Genomic DNA, 25,218 nt, shown 5'->3' on the forward strand with positions numbered 1-25,218 from the left:
TCACAGATGTTTCAGAGCCATCTTATAGGCTCAAGTCTTTCGAGGAAAAAGTTTTAAGAAGGTAATAAATTTTATGACATAAAGTCTTAACTGTAACATAAATACAATTTTAGAAAACTTAATATATTTTTGCTGTTGTGTATTTTGGATTATGGATGATTTGGGTTGAAATTACACCAAATACAATAATAGAAAACCGCAAATGAACAACAGTGAACTATATACCCTATGCACTATGTTGCAGGAAGTTCATCATGTCCTCTCAAATAACTGTTAGGTGATAGAGGAAAACGAGCTTTAGATTCAAAATCAGCATATGTGAATGAACTAAAATTGCATATTTTCATTTCTGAGAGCAAAAAAGTTTAAATTTGTTGTACTATGTTATATTTTGCCGGCCCCGTGGTGTAGGGGTAGCGTGCCTGCCTCTCACCCGGAGGCCCCGGGTTCGATTCCCGGCCAGGTCAGGGATTTTTACCTGCACCTGAGGGCTGTTTCGAGGTCCACTCAGCCTACGTGATTAGAATTGAGGAGCTATCTGACGGTGAGATAGCGGCCCCGGTCTAGAAAGCTAAGAATAACGGCCGAGAGGATTCGTCGTGCAGACCACACGACACCTCGTAATCTGCAGGCCTTCGGGCTGAGCAGCGGTCGCTTGGTAGGCCAAGGCCCTTCAAGGGCTGTAGTGCCATGGGGTTTGGTTTGGTTTGTTATATTTTAAAAACTTACTAAAATGTAGAAGGTAGCTCAAAAACGTTATGCCCTTGCTAGTAACTTCACCCTTCTTCTGTGATAAATAAGGATGGCGACCCAAAAAAAACGGAGCCAGGTTTTCCCCAGGCTTCCATGTTTGAAAGGTGTACTACTTCCTGAACTGAGAACAATTTGCTGAACAGTATCAAGCAAATTTTCACTTTTCCATGGAAAACCTTTTTTTGCCATGTTCATCACCCATTCACAAATGCTTTCTTCTCAAAGGCTCAGAACAGCTTCCAAACAAGAGTAGTTACAATCTTCTGACATCTGGATAATTTTTCATTTAATCTCAGAGGAACATAAGTTTTAGAAGCCTGTTTCTGGGACATTTTGCCGACTTTACTTGCTGAACAGCTTCAACTGAAGCAGATGTTGAATACTGAAATATTTTTTTTATTTAGAGAATTTTCCATGGTTTATTAGTACTTATTTTCTGCTTTATGCATCTTTAATTTAACCATTCTTAAGTTAAGAAACAATCGATAAGGAAACTAAACCGGGGCAATGGTAAGAAAATATACGGTTTAGCAGACATAATCACAATGATGATGTCTTCAGAGCAAAATAAAGAGAGAGCAAAAGTTATTATCAAAATTAATCCATTAATTTCTTGTAGTGCTTGATAAGAGGATGTTATTCTATGAACGAGCTTCATTTATTGAACACCAGTCCAATATTATAAATTTCAGTTCAAATATTGAATATATATTTCTCTAGATTTAAATACAATTTATATTCTGAAACACTCATCACAAAAGAGAAATATACCTAATAGCTGTTAAAATGGCATGTTAATTAAAGAATACCTCACAATGGCAACATTAAACCAGGAAAATATGGTTATCTGTGGAGATCCGCACCTTTCTAAGGATGCAACAATCTACGTTTATTCCAGTCGACTGTGAAAGAAGTCTCTTTTCCCATGTTCTTGAATATCCTCCAGAATCTACCTATGAAAAGGTGCATTCACAAACATATCATGTAAAGTTTTCAATATCCTTATTGTAGAAAGAAAGGTGTAATGTGCTTGATACTTAGGTGTTCAATATATGGTGCCTACACCCTATGTAATATCATATTATTAATTCACATAACTTGGTTATTAGTAAAGACATGGAACATTCATATTTGCAACAATGCATATTTTATATGTACTTAAACACTTTTCTTTGTCTTGTACATTTTCATATTTCTGAAATAATTTTTCAATTCATCAATATTTGTTTACCTAATTTGGTAATTTCAGATATACTGTGTTTTACCAACAAGATGCAGCATGGTAAATGCTACATGCAAAGAATTAATGAACATATGCTACACTGTGAAGCTAGTTTGTCTGCAAAAATATTGCAGTTATACCATTCATATCCACTTTCTTGTATCAGCTGATAAAACTACCATTGATGTTCAGTCAGACACACTTGCCTCAACACAGAGAGAAACATTCAAGGTGGTCATTTTCAAATCAGTATGTTACACTGTTAATTGTTCCACCACATTCACCAAAGCACCTCCCTTCAACTTTTATCAGATCTATAAATAAGATTTAGGAATGGATTTCAAGATAAGCTCTGTGTATTCCAGACATCAGCTACTATTGATGCCATTTAGGCTGCCTGTGCATCAATTTCAACATTCTGTTTTAATCTACCAGATGGCACAATAGACATGATATAAAGGCATAGTGAATCTTGCCTCTATGAGAGCAAAAATGATGCAGTTTGGTTTCTATCCCAATGTCAGAGGAACGTAAGGGATATTACAGCAGCATAGGTATGTGGTAGAAATGAAGTTCAAAGCTGAGCGATTTGAACTTGCAATTACATCTTCCTGAAGATGTCTTTTCCAGCATTATTCCATACTAGTACAAAACAAATTCATGGATAATACCACATTTCAAGCTTATGACACCTTTTGAAATCTAACCCCCAATTAATTACAATAGTATACACCAGTACACACATAATTATAACACAGATAGGGCTCAAAGACACAGTATTATATGGGAATGATAACTGCTATATCTCCAGCAACCAAAAATTAACAATTATCAAGGAGGATGCTTGACGTGAAATAACAGACAAGAAAACAAGGAGATACATAAGATACACACCAAGCCTTCAAGTGCTGAAAAATTGATATTATTGTTTTAAGAAAAATAGATAGCTGAAACTATTTATGAATCTCTATTTTTTCAGTATAGTATAACACCCCTGTTTATACATCTATTGGATGCTTACAAGCTGTGAATGTCTTAGAGAAGATAGCTGAGGTTTTTGCTTTGTGATACTATCCACAAATCCAATAATGTTATGGCTAAGCACTGTTAGTTATATGATCTCTACTATCTTATGCAAATCTTTCAAAGTGATGCATCGCATTTGATAGTCTGTTATTACCACTACTAAAATATTTTGTTGATTAATTTGCAGTTGAGTAATTGCCTACATATTGAAGTGTCCCAAGACTTTCACAACTTTCTAAATTTCAACAACCTTGTCTTTCCTTGTCTGTGCCATGGCAAATAAATTAATCTGCAGTAAAGTCATAAGATCTATTAAAGTAATAAAGAATATCATAATGCACTTTCAGGACAGAAAATGAAATCCACAACACTGTTTTCAATATAGTAGGAGACAAAGTATTAATTTTTTTCTTCATATGTATAGTACAGAGAGAGATTTCATCTGTCATTATACAGGAAGTCCATATTTTTGCACTTACCATAGCTGTCTTTACACAGAAAATTCATAGATCATCTAAGGGAAAAAAAATCAGGAAGTATATATTTCAAGCAAATTCACAGAATATGAAATTAAAATGGTAAAATAAAAAAGTAATTTTATTATTATTATTATTATTATTATTATTATTATTATTATTATTATTATTATTATTGTCACAAATATAGCTTTGCGACTTTATTTTATCTCGCTCATTACGACAGAGACAAGTCCAAGAATCTTCAGAATAGCTTAACTGAAGAACAATCATAATCAAAAGCCATTTAATGGCCAGAATAATGATAAAGAGTCCAGCATTTACTCAGTTTGATCAATGACAGAAGCAATACACACTCACTCACACACGCTACACAAGATATTGTCCGGTGATGTCTTGTAGTTGGCCGGCATGGTATGGTCCTGATGTATGTATGTAATAAAATAATGCTTCTTGTACCTACCACATGTATCAGACTTTATCCGAGGCGGTAGGCTATGTTTCATGTATTCCATCTTGATTTCTGCAATTCTATCTGGCCTTCTAGAGTCTTTGCTAAATATATGACAAACAACTGAAAATATAAATAAAAAGGATGATACAATGAGAAGCACGTAAAAAATATATTATAGAGGTACATACAAGTAATTCAAATAGAAAATTGAAATAAGCATAGCAGCTATCACACCTACAGCAACACTATAATGTTTATCTGTGGTGAATCTCATCTAATTTTTAACTATAACCCTAATATGCTTTGCAAAATAGGGTTTTATTTATAATTATATTATTATTATTATTATTATTATATTTAATTAATTAATAACTACAGAAGGTTAGCCCGCCTGGTGGCCATGATCGTTAAGGCGCTGAAGTCTAAAACGGTCTAACACCGAGGTTAGCCGGTTCGAGTCCCGTTGGTCGAAAAAATTTTCACCATCAGAATGTTGGCCGGCAGGGTAGGGGAGGTGGTGGTATACAATTTCTAATCACTAGATTGCGTGCCAAAAGCCTGGATTAAATTCCAAACCTCTCCACAGTGCTCATATGGAGTGAGGGCATATGACGCTGTTGATGGTGATTCGTCCGTCGGATGGGGACGTTAAGCCTTGAGCAGACCCCTTGGTGCTATTCGACAGGAGTAGGCTATGTGCCGGCACCGGGTTTCACCCTCTCCCTACTATCATATATCACGTCATCCATTTCATCTCTCATTAACTCCTCTGATGAGGTTGACGTCAGGAAGGGCATCCGGTCATAAAAAACCGCCACGACAAATTCATCTCACCTCACACCCGACCCCGTAGGGAAACGGGACAAGGGTTGGACAAACAATAACTACAGAAGGTTATCACTTTACCAGTTGCCTACAAAATTCTCAACAAAGCACTACTCACAAAACTTGAGAAGCAAGCATAGATGAATATTAGGCAGCTTTCAGAAAAGGAAGATTATGGGTAGAACAAATTTTAAATCTCAAAACTATCTTACAAGTACATAAAACCAGACAAGCTGTGCCAGTTTTTATAGATTTCACAAAAGCATATGATTCCTTAGATAAGACAAATGCTTTAAAAGAAGAATTTAGAGTAGATAAGGAAACAAGAAATTTGGACAGACACCAACTGTAACCCCATCATAAGTTCAGTTCTTGGATTAAATTTCTGAAACTTTTGATATTAAAACAGGGGTCAGACAAGGAGACGGCTTATCTCCATTACTGTATTACTTAAATCTTGTGCTAGAGTAAGTAGTCCAAACCTGGGAAAAGGAAACAAAAGGGATATCGGGAAGCTAGCTAAAGATAAAATTCATATCAAATGTTTATTTGGCCTTCACAGATGATCTGGTAATTCTATCCAACAATAGGCAAGACACAATTCAGTTCCTGGAAAATCTTCATGTAATTGCACCTAATACTGGACTCCAAAACCCCTATGTGAGAAAACTTGATAAATGGAAAGATCTCTTTGATACTTAGACAAACCACCTCTAGTACCTCAGCCTGGCAAAATCCCTCAGGTAAATAATTTCAAATACTTACAGGAAATCATCCAACCATCTGGATTAAATCATGAAGTAAACAAAGAGAGAATTTCTAAATCACATAAACGTACAACAAAAAATCAATATCTTGTAACGCTAAATTATAACATTTACTATTTGCTTTATGTCGCACCAACACAGAGATAGGTCTTATGGTGACGAAAAGATAGGATTGGGAAGGAAGCGACCATAGCCTTATTTAAGGTACAGCTCTGGCATTTTCCTGGTGTGAAAATGGGAAACCATGTAAAACTATATTCCCGAGCGCAAGCTAATAGCTACGTGACCCATGCTCCACAGCCACTTGCTCGGTAAATTTTAACAATGTAACACGATACTTAAGCCTCAGGCATTATACGCATCAGAAACCCCAATCATTGAAGGAAAAAAATTAAACATTTAGAAAAACTAGAAAGGAAAATCCTTAGGACAGTCTGTGGCCCAGTATGCATAGAAGGAGTGTGGATTAAAAAAAAAATAGGTCTGCTGAGTTATAACAGCATTTGAAGAAAATATCACAAAGTGTTAGAAAGAGATGATTTAACTTTTATGGCCATATTCAAAGAATGGACAATAAAAGACTTAGTAAAAGGATTCTTGATCATGCCTCGTCACTAAAAGTGTAGATTAACTGGATAATCCAAATTGAAAAAGACCTTCAAGAAATCCATGAAACAGACAAGATTATATGGGACAGGCCTAACTTTAGAACATCGGTGAAGAAACATAATTTTGCTAAAAAAATCCCAGATGAAAACCAACACAGCACAAACAGAAGAAAACTCATAGCAAGAGGATTAAGAGATTCTGGGAAGAAAATAAAGCAAATTCATCCGCTAAATAAGTTCAATTGTGCTCCTTAGTTGCATAACGTCGTAGAAAAATAATAATAATACCATAAACTACAGCAACATAGGTATAATACAGCACTTGCCACATGTTATGCAGTTGATACTATCATGTTTTTAGCAGTTCGAGAGACGCTTGCATGATGTTTAAAGGGGCCTAACATCTAGTTTATAAGGCCATTAGAGAGGGACTCCCGCCTAGAGTTTGTTGAATGGAGGTGGAAGGGGGGGTAAGAATGAATGACTTTCAAGACAGTTTTACAGGTAGAGGAAGAGTAACAAAAACCTGCCTTATCTGCCTTGGATCCTGGGCTTTCCTAATCCCTTTTCACAAAACTGCACTAACCACGCAACCTACCAGCATTTGAGCCATGTTAACGCCGGTTCTGTGACCATCGTTTGATAAGAGCAGAAACATTCTCTCTTCTTGACAAACATACCACAGTATAGGGTATATGCAAACCCAATTTAAGGAAGATACTGCTGACCTACAATCCTTGTCTACACATTTTTCAGTTCTCAAAAAACAGAAGCATTCTGCACACGGGTATTGATTGCTCTTCAGATCACTCATTCAATTCTTCCTGAAGATAAGTATCACAGGAGTTTGGGAAGGGGATCAAGATGATCATAGATTAATAATGATGACTGTTCATCCCCGAGAGGGCAGCACTCATCAGACAGTAGTTATGCTGCACCCTCCGTGGAAGAGGATGCTAGGCAACACTACTCACCAACATGATGCCAGTTACAAGACAATACTAACATGGGAAAGAATGAGTGGGTCTGAAGTGGCAGTGTGCTGCAGCATAGACCACAGCATCCTATTTATGTACATATTGTACAGTATAGAGTAGTCGTCGCCGGCTGCAACTCGTATCCAAGTAAACATATTCTTCAGCAGTTTACATTTCCACACTCACAATGCTTTGTGAATATGTTTCATATGACTTAGTAGCCCAATCTTGGCACGAAACATACGTCCACACAGATAGCTGGAGGAGGGTGGGGCTGAACTTGATGGAGCTTCCGTACTTGTTGTTTATCCTCTTCATGTCGTCATCGTTCCTCTTCAAATACCATAACTGATGTAGAAACAGTGTGGTGCCAAAGTGAATGGTTCTCAGCAAGCGTATCCCAGGATTGATTCTAGCTCTTTTCATAGTATGCTTTGGCTGATCGTTCAAACACCTCAAAAGGGCTCAATGAAGTCTTGTGCCAAAGCAGAGTTCACCATACAGGAGTTGATGAGGAAGCCTGCTTTCACTCATGCAACAGACGTACCGTATCCATCTGAGAAGGTGGCCAATGATGGTAGCCTCAATGTTTATAGCATGAGCTTTCTCAAGAACTGCAAGGTTGGTGACACGGTCCTTACATTTGATGTTCAAGATGGATCCAAGTTTTTGCACATAGAAGTGCTCTAGCATTTCGATATCCTGATGGTAGAGGGTCCAAATTTCACAACCATGTGTTGATATGACAACAGCATGGTAAGCATTGTACGGTCCTTATGCATAAAGACACAATGGGATAAACATCCAAATGCTAAGTGAGCGCTTGTGAGCAGTTAGCATTTGTTGAGATAATATTCCTAGATATAAAAAATGGTCGACCTGCTCCAGTGGAGTATCTGCAATGGAGATATTGAAAGCTGGGAGGTTCGACCCAGGTACAGGCTGTGCAAGTAGTTTGGTTTTCTGAACATCAATGGAGAGACCAAAATGATCATAAGCACTCTTGAAACGACTGACTGACTGACTGTTGTAGATCCTCAGGTATGAGAGCAAGTGCAGAAGCATCATCTGCATAGTGCAATTCCGTAACAGAGGAAAGCTTTTGGGAGCGTAGTCTAGCCAAACTGAACAGCCCCCCATCGAAGCGATATCTGACATTTACACCTTGGTTGTCTGTAGATGTTCCATACAGGATGGCAGCTAGATAAAGAGCAAGCACAATTCATGAGTGGTTGGAAATGGATCAGAGATAATATTTTGATGAATGATTTGCCCAGACGTGTTATCATGAAGAGCCTTGACCACATCTACAAAATGCTGCAGGCAGCCAAAGTGTTTCAGTACTGTCCACATAGATGACTGAGTTGAAAGCCTTTTCCAGGTCATAGAACACTAGGTATAAAGGAGCCTGTTGCTCTCAGCATTTTTCCTGGATTTGTCTTGGACAGAAGATCATATCTGTTGTGCTTTTTTTTTTTTTTTTTTTTTGGCTAGTGGCTTTACGTCGCACCAACACAGATAGGTCTTATGGCAACGATTGGATAAGAAAGGCCTAGGAGTTGGAAGAAAGTGGCCATGGCCTTAATTAAGGTACAGCCCGAGCATTTGACTGGTGTGAAAATGGGAAACCACGGGAAACCATCTTCAGGGCTGCTGACAGTGGGATTCGAACCCACTATCTCCCGGATGCAAGCTCACAGCTGCGCACCCCTAACCGCACGGCCAACTCGCCCGGTGTGTCGTGCCTCTGGAGGTTTGAAAACTGCACTTCGACTCAGGCAGAATCCTCATGGAAATAATCTTCAGGTGATTTGAGCAAAATTCTAGCAAGAATTTTACCTGCTATAGATAGCAATGCAGTCCAGCTTAAGCCACGGGCGAGTGCGGACGTATTGAGTGGAGGGTCCTGGGAGTGGGTGTAGGGAGTGGAAGTGCTGAGTGCAGGAAGGTAGCGAGGAGCTTACAGGCCATGATTGGTGTAGAGCAGTACATAGCGACCATAGGAAGATGGCAGGGAAGAAAGAAGAAAGAAGAAGTGACGCTAGGAGGGCGCGTAATAGAAATAGAAAAGAAAGGTGAATTAATTCTATCAGCCGCGGTGATTATAATATTATTATGGATTGCGGGGGTCGAACTGAACCCGGGTCCGACCCACAGTGGAAATGAGAGCAGGGAAGACTTCGACGAATTCAGAAGAGTGGTAAAAGAGGTGATTGTAGAAGTCTGCCCCTTTGAGCAAATCAAAAATATGATACAAGAGCAAACAAGGGAGTTTGAGAAAATGAAGATATTGTTCCGAGAAAGGGCAGAGGATACAACATCGCAAGTGAGGAAAAATGCCGAAGAAGTTGTAGCATTAAGGGAGAAAATAGACGATTAGAAGAGGAGACGCTGAAACTGAAAACAGAAGTGGAAGCCAACACTCTAAATCGTAGGAAGAAATGTTTATTTATATATGGTGTGCCTGAGGAGAAAAAAGAGGACAAAGTGCTTACAATTTATAAGGTGGTAGACCTAATACAGGGGAAAATGAAAATTAATTTTAGTCAAGTGGATATAGACGACGTGCAGAGAGTGGGAAGAAGGAGAGGGTAACAGGCCGATCAAAGTACAACTGTTTCCTACGTTAATGGTGGATATTGTGATAGGCAATGCGGGTAATATGCAGGGGGAAAAAATATGGATCAAGAGGGACGTGGGAATGGAAGCGATCAGGAACGAGCGAATTCTTAGAAAACACATGATACGAGCAAAACTGCAAGGGCTGAGAACGATTATCAGAGGACAAGAGCTGGTGGTGTCAAGCAACAGCTGGAGGAGGATCTGGTCTGTGAAACAATTGATGGACCTAGAAATGAAGATAAAACAAGACAAAGAAGCAGAGAGAAGTGCACCGATCAGTGGGAAAGATAGGCAAGTGAAAGGCAGTGATATGGGGGAAGAGGGGATAGGCAGTAATGTGAATACCAAAAGTATCAGTGTACGGTGTGAAGAGAGGCAGGAAGAGGTGCCAAGTGAAAATGTGACCATAAGCAGTGAAGAGGACAGGCAAGGAAGGGAAAGCAGTGAAGTAAGGGAAACACAAAGGCTGGGAAGTGAAAACAGTGGAGTAAGGCAAGATCAGGGTAAACAAGTAAGGTCAGAGGTAACCCGGCAGAGTTTCGGGCAGAATTACAATCAGGGTCGGAGCAGATGGAGAAATAGAGACTTAACGGGCATGTGGGGAGCTACGAAAAGTAATGAGGGTATTGTAACAAGAAGCAAAAACAATAATAAAGTGAGTAAGTAATTAAGGGCATGATTGTCGAAGAAGTAAAAGATGGAGGTGGTGTTCGTGGAGTTGGAAGTTATGATGGTATTTATTTGTGAAGGCTGAAATGTGGTGATGGAGAAGTGGTATGTAAGTTATGATGTGTTATAGGGCTGAAATGTGGTGTTGGAGAAGTGGTGGTATAAGATGGTGGATGGCAGAAGGAGAGTGTAATGGTGGAAGAAGTAGAGGTGGTATATGAGGTGGAGTTGGTGTTATATTGCTGAAATGTGGTGTTGGAAGTTATTGAGGGCTTGGTATTTATGATTATGTGTTATGATTAAGTTAGGAGGTGTTATATTGTTGAAATGTGGTGTTGGAGAAGTGGTGATATAAGATGGTGGATGGCAGAAGGTGAGTGTTATTGACGAAGAAGTAGAGGTGGTATATGTTGAAATGTGGTGTTGGAGAAATATGGAGAAGTGGTGGTGTATTCATGAGTAAGCTGTAAGTAAAGACGGTTTGGTATTTAATCTGATTATTTATTCCTGAATTTTTTTGATGGAGAGGTGGTATATGAGGTGGGCTGGTGTTATATTGCTGAAATGTGGTCTTGGAAAGGGCGGAGATGGATAATTTATTGAGGGCTATTGCTGAAATGTGGTATTGGAGAAGTGGTGGTATAAGATGGTTGAAAGTGGTGATGGAGAACTGATACGTAGAGTTATTGAGGGCTTGGTATTTATGATTATGTGTTATGATTAAGTTATGATGCTCATATTGCTGAAATGAGGTGTTGGAGAAGTGGTGGTATAAAATGGTTGAAGTTACTGAGGACCATTGTTGAAATGTGGTGAGAAGTGGTGTTATTTTGTAAATTTTAGATTTTGTAAATTTTGATTTGGTGGTGTATTGTGGAAGGTATACGAGGTGGATCTGAAATGGAAATTGTGGGTAAGAGGTGGTATCTGAATCCGGGAGTTGGTATGTAGATGGTTTATTTATTGCTGAATTATTTTAGAGTTGGGAAGTGGTATTATTGTATTTGTGTTTGGTATTAGTAAGTTGATGTAATCAGATCATTGATTACTGAATTAGGGAGAGTGAGAGGTGGTATATGAGGTAATGTGTTGGTATTAAATGGTAGTTGTATTGATGAATGTTTGGAGTTGTAGAGGTGATTTTATTATCTATTGAAATGAAATGTGGTGTGGGAGAAGTGTTGGTATATGAGTGTTTGGTTTTTGTAGACGAAGATGGTTTGGTATTGAGATGGTTTTATTTATTGCTGAAATTTTTGGAGTTGGGAGGTGGTATTATTGTCTTTGTGTTTGGTATGAGTGCTGAAATTTTTGGAGTTGGAGAGGTGATTGTATTAAGTGGTGTCATTTTGTAAATTTTGGTTTGGTGGTGTGCGTTGTATTATTTTTCTATACCTTTTCGGTAGAGTACGTGGATTTTGTAAGAGTAAATGCGGGTTGGTAAATGTAATGTATGGTGGATTGGAATGCAATTGCGGAATGTTGGTTGTTTTGGTTTGGACAGTGAGTAAGCTAGCGAACAATGAAGATGACGTATGTGCTGAATGCACAAGGACAAGTAATGAGTGATGGTTGCGATAGCAAATTTAATGCTGAGCGTGGTTTGGGTTTTAAATGAGATCAAGCATGAGTAAATAAGGATAAGTTGCAATACGAGCAGTATTAATGTGTTGAAAGGAAAGTGGTATTTAAGGTAAGTGTGGAGGGAGACCAGTGTTGAGATTTGATTGTATGATTTTTCTTCTCCCTTTCTATGTAGGGTAGTATGGGACCAGCAATGAGGAATTGGGTCAAGAAAAGTGGCATTTTATATTTTTATGTGATAAGGCTAACGGTTCCTCGAGGGAATCAACCGTAGGCCAGTGGGTTTTTAAGTTATTATTATTTTCTTTTGTGTTCCGATTATTGTTGTGAACGTGGTGGCTTAGGTTGGATTATTTTATTGTGAACATGTATTTGGGGCTGAACACCTGTTATGTTCATGAATAAATAAATAAATAAATAAATAAATAAATAAATATAGATAGCAATGATACACCCCGAAAGTTGCCAACAAATACTACAAACACCTATTTTTGAAAAGAGTAATGATAGTGGCATTTTTAAGGTCACCAGGTATTTTGCAGGTTTCCCATATTAGGAGATAAGCATATGAAGACTGGTCTTTAGAGGTAGGCCTCCGCTTTGAATCAATTCCAGAGAAATGCTATCTAGGCCAGGAGCCTTGCTAAATTTCAGTTTACTGAGAGCAGCATTGAATTCCTTGAACATTGGTTAGAGAGCCATCCATGGTTGTTGGGAATGTAGAGGCACATCATCAAGAAAGTTTTCAGCTGCATTTGAAGTCCGGTTGAGAAGAGTGGAGAAATATTCTTTCCAACTCTATAGGATTTCTTGACTATCAGTAACAGCAGCTTTCAGTGTCCCGCAGAAGGAGCGAGTTGGGCCATATAACTCTTTTATTCCTGCACAGAAGTAACGAATGTCTCAGGCATCAGACACACTTTGCAGTTCCTGAGCTTTCTGTGACCACCAGTTCTTTCTCTCTCTCTCTCTCATTTGTCCCTGACATTTATGCTTGAGTTCAAGAAAGTGCGCTTCCTTTGCATCTGAAGATGGATTGTGAAGAAGGGATAGATGGACTTCTCGTTTAGCATTGATGACACTTAAACTTTCTTTGTTGTTGTCATCAAACCAGTCTTGTCTTACCTTTTTCTTAAAACCAATAGTTTTCTCAGCTGATTCTCTGATTATTTTCCGCAATGTAACCCATTCCTCCCGAAGTTTAGATGTATCAAACTTCTGCCTGGACAGGGTTTGAAACTGCCTGGGTGGTTTATGGTGAAGACTGATCCTAAGTCAAGAAAATAGTAGCTTGTGATCCGTCCAGCAATCATCAACATTTCTAGCAGTCCCAGTGATAAGGACATCCTCCTTTTCACATTGTCAAGTGATGATGTAATCTAGGATGTGCCAATGCTTACAGTGAGAGTGCATCCATGTAGTCTTGAAGCGATTAAGTAGGCGAAACTGCGTATTAGTTATGAAAAATTCATGTTCACTACATAGACCGAGAAACAGCAATCCGCTGGCATTGCAAGTATCGAGTCCTTGTTTCTCCATCACATTTTCCCACAGCAGATTATCCTTCCAAACTTTAACACTGAAGTCACCTAGTAGGAAGGGCTTATCTTTAGTTGGTACATTGGAGATCGTCATGGAAAGCATGTTATAGAACTGGTTCTTAGCATCTTCATCAGCATCTAATGTAGGAGCATAAGCAGAGATGAGAGTCATGAAACTATCTCCAGAGATTGGTATACAGAGAGTCGTAAGTCTTCCACTTATTGCAGTTAGGACAAGTTGGTGATTAGCAACTTTATTATTCTTCACAGTAAATCCAACACAATGAATACGATGCTCTCCATCCTCCTTACCCTTCCAAAAGATTGTATATCCTGAACTGTATTCAATAACTTTGCTTTCACTGAATAATCTTGTTTCAGTCAAAGCAGCTATATCAATATTCAATCTAGAAAGCTCGCGGACACAAGAGCTGTTCTCCTTTCAGATCTGCCACTCTCTTTTGAGTCAAGCAGTGTTTGGACATTCCATGTTGCAATTACAAATTGTTTTCCTTGATTGTTTCGACCACATATGAGGTAATCCACTGGGTGCAGTCGTCCAGCCGGACAAAAGTGTGACTTCTGATGTTTAGCCCACCTTTTCTAGAGCCTTTCCCATTTAGGGTGGGCAGCGGTGATCCTAAATAGGCCTGCCCAAATACAGGTGCAGGACCGAATTTCCAAGTAGTCACAACTCTTAGGAAGACGACCACCACACACCTGCTGCCAATGTGCAGGTCCAAACTGAAGGCTTCCAGTTTCACCCGAGAACCTACCAACACCGTCCTTATCCCATCGCCGTTGAACTTGGAGTGAAAAGTGACAGCTGAAGAAAGTGCCACTGGCATGGACTGGTTTACGGTGGATCACAGCTTGCCAGGAGGTGACCCATACACTATGATTTCAGAATCATTCACCACGGCACATATACATGAGACGTGGTGCCAAACACTGAAACTGCAATGGACTACCGCTAACTCGAGAAAAAACTAGGGATGCATTCATAGCCAGTCCATCTGGCATTTTCTCTTCCACTTCACTCACCACACCGAAGCCAGTTTTCTCCGTAATCTATGTGATCTTCATATCCGTATTGACGAACTACACAATTAGAAATAGGAAAGGGCTTCCACCTATCAATACTTATTTATTGCTCTCATTATGCTACAGTACCGGTTTCGACCCCCTGTTCAGCTGAACAATACATTCACATATAGATCATGAAGCTATGATTAAGATTACATTGTCTGGGGAATGCCACATGATTACAAATATTTGGTCATGTCCAAATGGGGCATGTCAAAACGGGAACTGGCATGTATGTCACTGTGTGTGACAATGCAATTGTATGTCTATAATGATATGCTTTAGGTCTTAAAATTTAAAAAGAGTGCCAAGCGTATGGATACAATTAGGATAAAATATGTATATTCAGCTCTGCTGTGTGTTGAATCTTGTTGTTTTATGTTGAAATTGAATCATGTTGTCCTGTGACATCCATAAAATTTGAGTGGCATTGGATTCAAAGTGGTGGCTCCTTTCCCATCTGTAGCTGTGCAGTGATGTTACAATTATTGTTATTGGTGTGGTTGAGTTGCGTTCAACGAGCTCACATATCAAAAGAATAGAATTAATTTGATAGATATATATTTACCGGATACCATAAAAAGAATTGAATCATGGCTGAGAAGTAATATTATGGATGCAGAAATTTTCTCACGGAACTGGAGTGTTTATCGTTAGAGACAGGTTAGGAACAATCAGAGGGGAAGTGGTGAACAGGTGAAACAAGAAACTGTAAGCTACAAAAAGTTAAGGATGAGTAACATGAAATTCTACGTGTGAGACTCATCTCTAAAGACAATAGGCAACTCAATGTTTTTTTTTTGGGGTGTACAGACCTGGCAGGGCTGGCACTGACGTATCACCGTATTTACTTTACCATATTTACTTTTTTCCCCATTTTAACAGCCAAAAAAAAAGTAAAGGGGGGTCCAATACGCAGTAACCTCAAATTTTGTGCAGTGAACACATCACTTCTAGGCTATAAAGAGCAATAAATTGTACATGTAAACATTCTACACAATTCTTTAAGAAACTTAAGGAATGTATTTGAGTTTTACTGGCTACTTTCACCGGAAGGCAGTATTTCTAAATGTAAAAAGACAATAAATGGTGATCACGACTTTTAGGCCTACATATAAAGTAAATATAGTCAGTTTTAGTTACTCATATCACGTCATTAGCTTCATCTCATTAATTCCTCTGCTGAGGTTGACGTTAGGGAGGGCATGCGGTCGTAAAAACTTGCTACAAAGATTCTTCTCTCTTCATACTCGACCCCACAGAGAATAGGGATAAGGGTATCATATTATCATATCATGCAATATTGATACAAAATAACTTAATGGCCAGTCAGTTGACCAGTATGTCTACCACACAGTAAACCTGAGTAAACCTAATCACCGTTTTCATTTGAATTATCATCTTGCGCCGCCAACTTCCCTCCTACCGGCGTGCAGTCATTCCAAGTGACGTCATCTTCATTGCCATCTCGTCAGCCATGCACTGCAATCGAGAGCATTCAGGGTTCCATCTTTTTGAACCTTTCAAAAATAGTTTTGTTCCTGAGTATAGAGTCCAAACAGTGTGAATCTGTTCCCAAATGGTCTCTGATATTCCCAGTTGGTGTATATGCAGCAAAAGCCACTCCTTCCAAATAAAGCCATGCTATAGAAAGCGTGCCAAACCACCAGTCGATAACTAGCATATGTTACGAGTTGTACTTCCGAATGTAATACATAGTGACTGGAAGCATTCTTTTGATATCTGAGGCTGTTGAAAGCCAGACCCTTATTTTTAAGTATATGTCAAGCTTGTTCTTTACATTTTTCACATCATGATTTACCTGAACAGCTGTAAATGTGATAAAAGAGATCGCATTGTTTAGGGTAGGTATGCTATCACCCAGATAGTGCCAAAACTTCCAAGATGGAAAGAATAAAAATAAATAACAGGAAAGTTTGCCACATTTATGGATATCTACAGGTGTTACAATGCTAAAAAGAGAAAAATGTTCCACCTTTTCAATACAATAATAATACAATACAGGTGTGGCGGTAATGTGTTTTATTATCATAATGTTTAATTTCATACGTTCGTTGTCTCTGTTCTTTTATTAACCTAGTATGTTTTGTCTGGCGCCTCCGAAAATCGTTAAAAGTGAGGACGTAAAAAAAATGATTTGTTAGGTATGTTGGCGAATAGAACAATTGTTATGACTGGATAGTTTTTATCACATTTTAAACTTACTTCTCTCCAAAAATACATATAATGGCCCGAGTTACGAGATATTAAACGATCACTTTGTTAATGATCTCGCCTGCTGTATTAATAGCAACAACCATGAATATTTCTTTACTAAAGTAAACTCGTTTCCTCATCCCGAGGTGGTGCTGATCTTTTTAGACATGCCCGCAGTGGAGGGGAATGTACCATTTTTACAGCATATCAACCTTCCTGCTATTCGTAAATCTCTGGAAGTACAGTACCGGCAATCGAACTCGGACTCCCGCGAACGGCAGCTAATTGTGCTAACCATTACGCTGGCGGACATTCTTAACTACAAAAACAAAACACAGACATATAGCATGACTGATGCATGCTTGCAATGCGCGGGTTGGACACGAAAGTATTCACCTATTTATGCAACGTCATCAGAGCTGCAGTAGGCCTATGCTACGGAAGCGGACATTTCTTAATAACGAAACACAGATGTACGGCATGACTTCGACACGTGTTTTCATTCCATGGGTCATACGGACAAAACTATTCACAAATTTGTGCGATGTCATCAGAGCTGCAGTGACTTGTACTTGCTTCGAAACTTCTTCTCTTACAAATTACGTTGAATGGTCTTGTATGCGATATTTTTTTTTCATTTTCATCTCGAAATGCCAAGGGGGGTCTAATAAACGAGTAAATATGTTAGTTGATAAGATAATCAGCTATGTGGGGAGTGATACAGAGAGAAACGTTATTGTAGCAGGTGATCTGAACTTATGATATAGATGTCTATTCCGATAGGGAAACTGAAATAGTAATGACACAAAGTCTCTCATAGTGTATTGGCACTGCCGGTGGCTCCAAGTAGCCTATGCAGAGGCCTCCACAGTATGCATTAGCCATGCGTCTTGGTAGGAGTACTATTTACCAACAGATGAGCCCAACTGAGCACACTGGGGTGAAATGCTGGCAACCAGGAATGAGTTAGCTAGAAAATTTATAATGTCCAATAACGGACTATTTATATTGGTATGATCTGAACTTGCTCAATATTAACTGGGGAGGGAATGACAGAAAACATGACCAACAAATGGTGAATAAGTTATTATGAGAAGGGCAGCTGAATCAGAAAGTGATGGAACCAACTAGAGGGGAAAATATCCTAAACAAGGTGCTGATAAAACCGGATGAGTTCTATAGGGAAACTGAAATGATATATGGTATAAGTGATCATGAAGCTGTCTTTGTCAGAGTTTAAAATAAATGTTTTAGAAAGGAATGTTGTAAAGGTAGGACTATTAGGCAATACCATAAGATCGGAATGAGGAAATTTTAAAAAGTAAATTATAATCAATAGAAAATGGTAGATAAAAATGTAAAAACTTTAAAGCAATTGTTGAGGAGTGTAAAAACAGATATATACTTTTAAAAGTGGTAAGGAATAGTAAGGACCCCTTAAAATAGGGAAATAAGGAGATTAAGAAGGAAGAGCCAATTAGAAAGAAAGTGAGTTAGGAATGATTGCAGGAGTAAGGAGAGACTGAAGGAGCTCACTAGGAAAATTAATTCAGCGGGAAAAAAATCACCTAAAGATAACATGATGGCAAACAAAATTGGGAGCCACATGAATTTTAGGGAGCAATGGAAGGACATGCATAGATACTTTAAGGCAGACACAGGTTCCCAGAAGGATATTCCTGGGATCATTAATGAACAAGGGGAGTGTATATGCGACGATTTTCAGAAGGCAGAAGTATTCAGTCAGCAATATGTAAAGGTAGTTGGATATAAAGAAAATGTTCTGATAGAGAAGGTGACTAATAATGGCAAAATACTGAAATTTACCTATGATAATAAAGACATTTATAAAAAGATATAAAAGTCAAAAGCTAGAAAGGTAGCCGGGGTTGATAAGATTTCTGGGAATATATTAAAGGCTATGGGTTGGGATATAGTGCCATATCTGAAATACTTATTTGATTACTGTTTGCATAAAAGAGCTATACCAAATGAATGGAGATTGGCAATAATAACCCCAGTGTACAATGGCAAGAATGACAAACTTAAAGAGGAAAATTACAGGCCAGTCAGCTTGACGTGTAGTTTGTAAGCTCTGGGAAAGCATCCTTTCTGATTATATTAGACATGTTTGCAAAATTACAAACTGGTTTGATAGAAGGCAGTTCACGTTTAGGAAAGGTTATTCAACTGAAGCTCAATTGTAGGATTCCTGCAAGATATACCAGATATTTTAGATTCAGATCAAATAGACTGTATCGCTATTGACCTATCCAACGCTTTTGATAGGGCAGATCATAGGAGATTACTGACAAAAATGAGGGCAATTGCACTAGACAAAAGAGTGGTCAAATGGAACTTGCAGGCGTTTTGCCGGTGGATTTTCTTCACAAACAAAGGACAATTAATGCAGCCTTTTGGACAAAGCAAAAGCTGTGAATCACAACAAGCGACGCCGACAACCGATCTGAAACATCATTGTTCTCCATGACAATGCAAGGCCGCATACTGCCGCTTTAACACGGGAAAAACTGGGGGAAATTCAATGGACACTTCTGGAACATCCTCCATACCATCCAGATTTATTGCCCTGCAACTACCATTTGTTTAGACCACTCAAAAAAACCTAGGAGGACAGTGATTCGATGATTGTGCAAGTGTAGAAGAGCTTGTGTGCAACTGGCTCCACACACATCTCTCTTCTTTCTATTAAGACGGCATCAAAAACTTACCAATTTTTGCCAGTGTGAGAGAGGACTATTATGGAGTAAGGAAGTGCCAATACGATGCGAGGAAATAATGTACAAGAACTACTAACAATCTTAACATATGGAGTTGAAACTTGGGCAAGCATCACAGCAGAGAAAAGTAAAATACGGCAAGTGAGATGAAATTCCTAACAAGTATGCTGGCCAAGACAAGACAGGTCTGAAAAAGAAATAAGGTAACACAAGAAACACGAAATGTATGTAGAGTGGGGGAGAGAGTAGAATGAACGAGACTCAGGTGGTATGGGCACGTGAAAAGGATGAGAGGAACGAGGATCCCAAAGTCTATGCTTGAATTGGAGGTTGGAGGAAGAAGACCTAGAGGCAGAACCAAGAAACGATGGAGTGAACAAATTGAACAAGACCTAAGGAAGATAGTGGCAAACCTTCAAGACGTCTTTGATGAAGAATGGTGGAAAGACGGGCAGAGATGGAAACCAATGATCCATAACCCAATCCAAAATCAAATTGGACAAGGGGAACGATGATGAATAATCATAATAGTCAACACTGTATGGTAGGGGTACCAATATACATTCTCCCAGAGCTACTGAGATCATTAAACTCAATTTCACATATACACTAGCGTCCAGAGGGAAATAACTTACTATTGTAAAAGTTAATATGGATTATTGTTTCCCTGTACAAGAGGGTGTAATATATTACAAAGGATATACTGTACAGTGATACGTGCAAGTCTCGCTGTTTTCGCCTGAAGATAAAGACTTACCTGAGACAGGGCGATGCCCAGTGCAACACATGCTATTGTGTAAAGGTTTCTTTCTGCCCATGAACGAACAATCTCTATGCAACCACTAGTCCATACCTTCTTGCCTGCTTCAGCAACCTATAACCACACAAACACAGTATATTTAAGTAATGGAACAAGATACAACAATATTCCATTACTGCTGTTTTACATTAACATTTACATTAACCTTGTTACTGCACTCCTCATTAAGATATTTTTTTGATTCACATGTCAAATTTGATTTCCCGATTTGCAATATAAAAGATACCTCACTTATCACGTCACAATTTTTCCCTATTACCGCTTAGTACGATCATATTTTTCCCAGATCTCAAAATGTTCTTTGTCACGCCTTGTGTACAGAAGGTGATTTCTAATATAGATACACGCCCTCACCATAGAAGGTCATTCGGAAAAAGAAGTTGTGCAATAACACGAAAAGGCTTTGAATTCTCGAACTTCACAGAGTAAATTGCACCTTTGGGGAGCAAGTTGTTAGTTTTAGAAAAGTTTAGTTTTGCTTGTTTAATTAGTAGTGAGAATGCTGAAAACCCAGTGAGCCTCTTTGTGCTTGTATTTTTCATTCCAGCCGGAATTTAGAAATTTATTTTGTGCTGAGTTGCAGTGAACTGAAGTGAATATCTATCACATGACAGCCTATTTGTATACAGGGAACATAAGTGATAAGTTCAATAGTGTCATACATATTTGACTTGTGATACCCTAGTTACAGATAAGAAATAAGTCATGAAACAATGGCAACAAGAAGACAAAATTAAAATACTTCAGATAGTGAAACGGCATCCACAAGTGCGTAGCGATGCCACAATTGTTAAAACTAATAAGTTAGTGTTTCGGTGATGGAAGAATCAGCCGCTGAGGATTCCTTAACATTGCCCAGGGTACGCCTGATTGTCTTTATAATCTTCGTGGAGGCACAGTTTATTCAATGCCTGCTCCAGAACAGGCGGTTTTTTGTCACTCTGAAGGACAAGAAAAGCCGATGGAGATGTCAAAAGAATGGCCTTCCCCAAGGAAGTGTGTTGGCTCCAATATTATATAACATCTATACCAACGATCAGCCACTTAACACCGGAAGTAGGGCTTTCATCTATGCAGATGACACAGCTCTTGCTGCTCAAGGAGTGACATTTGAAGAAGTAGAATTAAAACTGACATCTGCTCTTGAAGAACTAGCTGTCTACTATGATGAGAACCACCTGAAACCCAATCCGGAGAAAACTCAGGTATGTGCATTCCATTTGCGCAACAAGGAAGCAAAAAAGGGGTTGAATGTAACATGGAAAGGACACAAATTAAACCATTATGATCAACCCAAGTATCTAGGGGTAAAGTTGGATCGTACCCTAACTTATAAACAGCACTGTATAGATACCAAACAGAAGGTATGCAGCAGGAATAATCTCATTCGCAAACTCACACACACAACATGGGGAGCACAGCTTAATGCCCTCCGTAAATCTGCCCTTAACCTGTGTTTCTCTGCTGCAGAGTATGCTGCTCCAGTCTGGAGGAATTCCGCTCATACAAATCAAGTGGATGTTGCCCTCCAGGAGACAGGTCGCATTGTTACAGGCTGCTTACGACCAACGCCTTTTAATAAGACCTTTCCACTTACGGGAGTAGCACCTCCAGATGTTAGGAGACAAGTTGCAGCAGAGATTGAGAAGTAGAAGCAAGAAACAGATCCAAGACATCCAATGTTTGGATTTCACGCCCACCCATCAAGACTGAAATTGAGGAAGAGCTTCCTACAAACAACAACGTCAATCCCATTCATTATCAGCCGAATCTCGGCGAAAGGAACTCTGGAGAAGGAAGTCGCCTGTAGGATTATGGGACGTGAAAGAGAAGCCAGCTGCAGGACATCATCTTCAGTATGGACATTGGAACACACTTAACAGATTAAGATATGGAGTGACACATTCTAAAACCAACCTGAAAAGGTGATCAAGATTTGTGTGAGTGTGGTGAAAAGCAAGATCATGGGCACCTTATCTGTACAAATCTGCCTGAACCATGTAGTATGAAGGATTTGGTGGAAGCCAATGAATGTGCCATCTCGACAGTTGAATACTGGAAAAACAAAGTGTAAATAGAGTAGTTGTAAATATATTGTAGTGATTTCGGACACGGATAAATAAATAAATAAATAAATAAATAAATAAATTGTTAAAACTAGCACCTTTGACTCTGAACACTACGGTGAGCAACCGTGAAAAACTGAGTGTTTATAGGAAAAACAGAAACAAGTGTTGCCAATAAAAGTTCATGTGATCCTCTAGTGCAGCATTAAGAGCCTCTTGAACAACTATGTAACTTTTTTTTTGGCTAGTTGCTTTATGTCGTGTCGACACAGATAGGTCTTATGGTGATGATGGGACAGGAAAGGGCTAGGAGTGGGAAGGAAGCGGGCATGGCCTTAATTAAGGTACAGCCCCAGCATTTGTCTGGTGTGAAAATGGAAAACCACGGAAAACCATCTTCAGGGCTGCCGACAGTGGGATTTGAACCCACTATCTCCCGAATACTGGATGTAACTTTTTAAACAGACTATTTATTAAATGGCAGCAGTGTAATGAAAAGGTGGACCTAATATAATTAAATTCTTCTAGAATTTCATCTTAGATAATTTTAAGTCAATACGGAACCGGAATGAAGTTTATTACTTGTAATGACTCATTTGCTTTGTTATAAAAGAGCTCCAGTACTATATAGGTCAGTGATGAGGCATCCATATCTTCCACCAAAAAGTTATGCAAAGTGGTGTACCATTCGTACCAAAAGAGAAACTGCCAATTTGACAGCTGGCACATAACTATTGATATCATCAGGGGCGAGTTGGTTCAAACCAATGTCGAGTATTGCCGAAGTATTGTTGCATTTAACATCATGACCAAAGCCGTGTCCCCACACATGGGTGAGTGTAATCTCCGAGTGATTCATGGTCAAAGAATGTGGCCAGAAAACAATGTTTAATAACCCACTGGTTGGAAACATAAGGCTTCAACTGACATGTCAACATTACACATTTGTTTTACAACGAAAATGAACTGCAATAATATGTTGTTACTTTTTTGATCGCCAGTGCTAAAGGATTTCATATTAGTTCTCTCATGTCTTCACTTCTTTTAATACTCTGTTGTTACTTTTATAGGCCTCAGTGGAAAAAGTTTTCATATTTGTTCTCTCAAGTTTTTCACATCTTTTAACGAACTCCATGAATGGTAAACATCACTGTACGCATACAACGTAAAATGCACACTTGCGTAAAGTGGTTCATATCCTTGTTGGAAAGCTTTTAATCCATTGGCATGCAATTATGTTTCTGGAAAATGTACCTGGGAATGCAATTATTTGTTGTACATGTAATAGCATGAAAGTAATGCGTGTTTACAAAGCACATTATCGACACCAACAAGCAATATTTGGAAGTTTATACTTTAGTTTTGTATTTTTATCAGAAATATTTTATGTATGACAGACTTTGAAACATCCATCCGCATGAAGGGCAACTTTACATTTGTCACACTCAAAACCATATTTCTCGCAGATTTCACACCTGAAACAGAATTTGCATCTCCTTGATGGGGCAGATATACTAACTGCAGTAGCAATCTTCGGAGGGAAATGTCTCCAGTGCCTTCCATGGAGCCACGAGATGGACATCCTCTTGTAGCATATTCAGTATATTCCAGTATTTGTTAAACTACATTGATTCTGAATGATGAAAAGTCCATTCTGTGCTCATGAGGAAATGACATACAACTTTATATTCAGTAGGATTACTGTGAAGATGTCTCTCAGTTATTGCACTTGGTTCCCCAATTGCTGTATATGCATTGCCTTTAGGAATATTACTCATGCAATCCCAGTTCCATGTGTTTGAATCCTGCACCACATTGAGGTTTGCTTTCAGATGTGGAATCACTATATTCTGATTTACTGTTAGAACTAACATTACAATCTGTCACTTGTCATTATCATCACCACTATTACAAAGAAACTGACGACTCCTTTCCTCCTCTTGGCGATGTTTACAAGATATATTTCTAATAATGTTGCTTATCCAGGAACAAGATGACAAAATTTTACATCAAAATAAATACTGTTGAAATTGCCTGTCTCTGAACCTTGCTAGACATGTACAATGTCATTATCAAAATAAATCTAATCAGAGACACTCATTAACAAGACTACAACTTGCATACGCTGTATCCATCATTTTATGTTAATGAACACACTGGTCATGAAATGTGTAGCTGTCACTGTACTGAAGTGGGTTAACTGGATATTCAGCCATACATTTTCCTGGTTAACATATTCTCTTTCCTTGTTCCCTGCAGAAACGTATTAACAAGTATCTACTCTATTCCATTTCCAAGATTTGTGCCACTACCAATCAATAACTCTTCCAGTTACACGGCTGACTCTAAGGTTAACATAATACACTCAGCAAATCTTAAAATCAAAATTTTTCTTGTTTAAGTATGATTCTATTCTTGGATTTAATTCCCAAAACCAGTTGTTCTACAAAAGGAGTTCAATATATAATGCAACCATTTTTTTTCCTAAAACAAGGTTGGCTGTATTGAGGATTCAAATACACCATGTTATTCCTCAATCCTTTTGCTACAATACCCTAGTTTTCAACATAATCTCCATTCAATGCTACGGCCTTACATCACCGTAATGTGAGGGCCTGTATGCCTGCATGGTACCACTTGATGTCATGCTGCATCGATAACTTCCCCCATCATCCACATAGTGCATCCTTCATTGGGCCATAGAGTAGCACAATACACTTCAGAGTTACTTGTTTCACCACGAGGAAGGACATCAAACAGAATA

The 25,218-nt window shown here is 38.7% G+C and overlaps 1 protein-coding gene across 1 annotated transcript in view; it reads right to left on the reverse strand.

Annotated features, from left to right (window-relative positions):
* Nucleotides 1–3,374: 3,374 nt before the first annotated feature.
* The window catches only part of LOC136876992 (tetraspanin-33), a 105,444-nt gene continuing 83,600 nt past the window's right edge, over nucleotides 3,375–25,218 (reverse strand). Inside the window, exons 6-7 of the mRNA XM_067150773.2 lie at nucleotides 20,326–20,442; nucleotides 3,375–4,051 (exon numbers count right to left, since the gene is read on the reverse strand). Of these exons, the coding sequence (XP_067006874.2) occupies nucleotides 3,980–4,051; nucleotides 20,326–20,442 (189 nt within the window). The 3' untranslated portion in view covers nucleotides 3,375–3,979. The remainder of the gene's footprint in view (nucleotides 4,052–20,325; nucleotides 20,443–25,218) is intronic.

The sequence above is a fragment of the Anabrus simplex genome, chromosome 7 (assembly GCF_040414725.1).
Source record: "Anabrus simplex isolate iqAnaSimp1 chromosome 7, ASM4041472v1, whole genome shotgun sequence".
Lineage (NCBI taxonomy): Eukaryota > Metazoa > Arthropoda > Insecta > Orthoptera > Tettigoniidae > Anabrus > Anabrus simplex.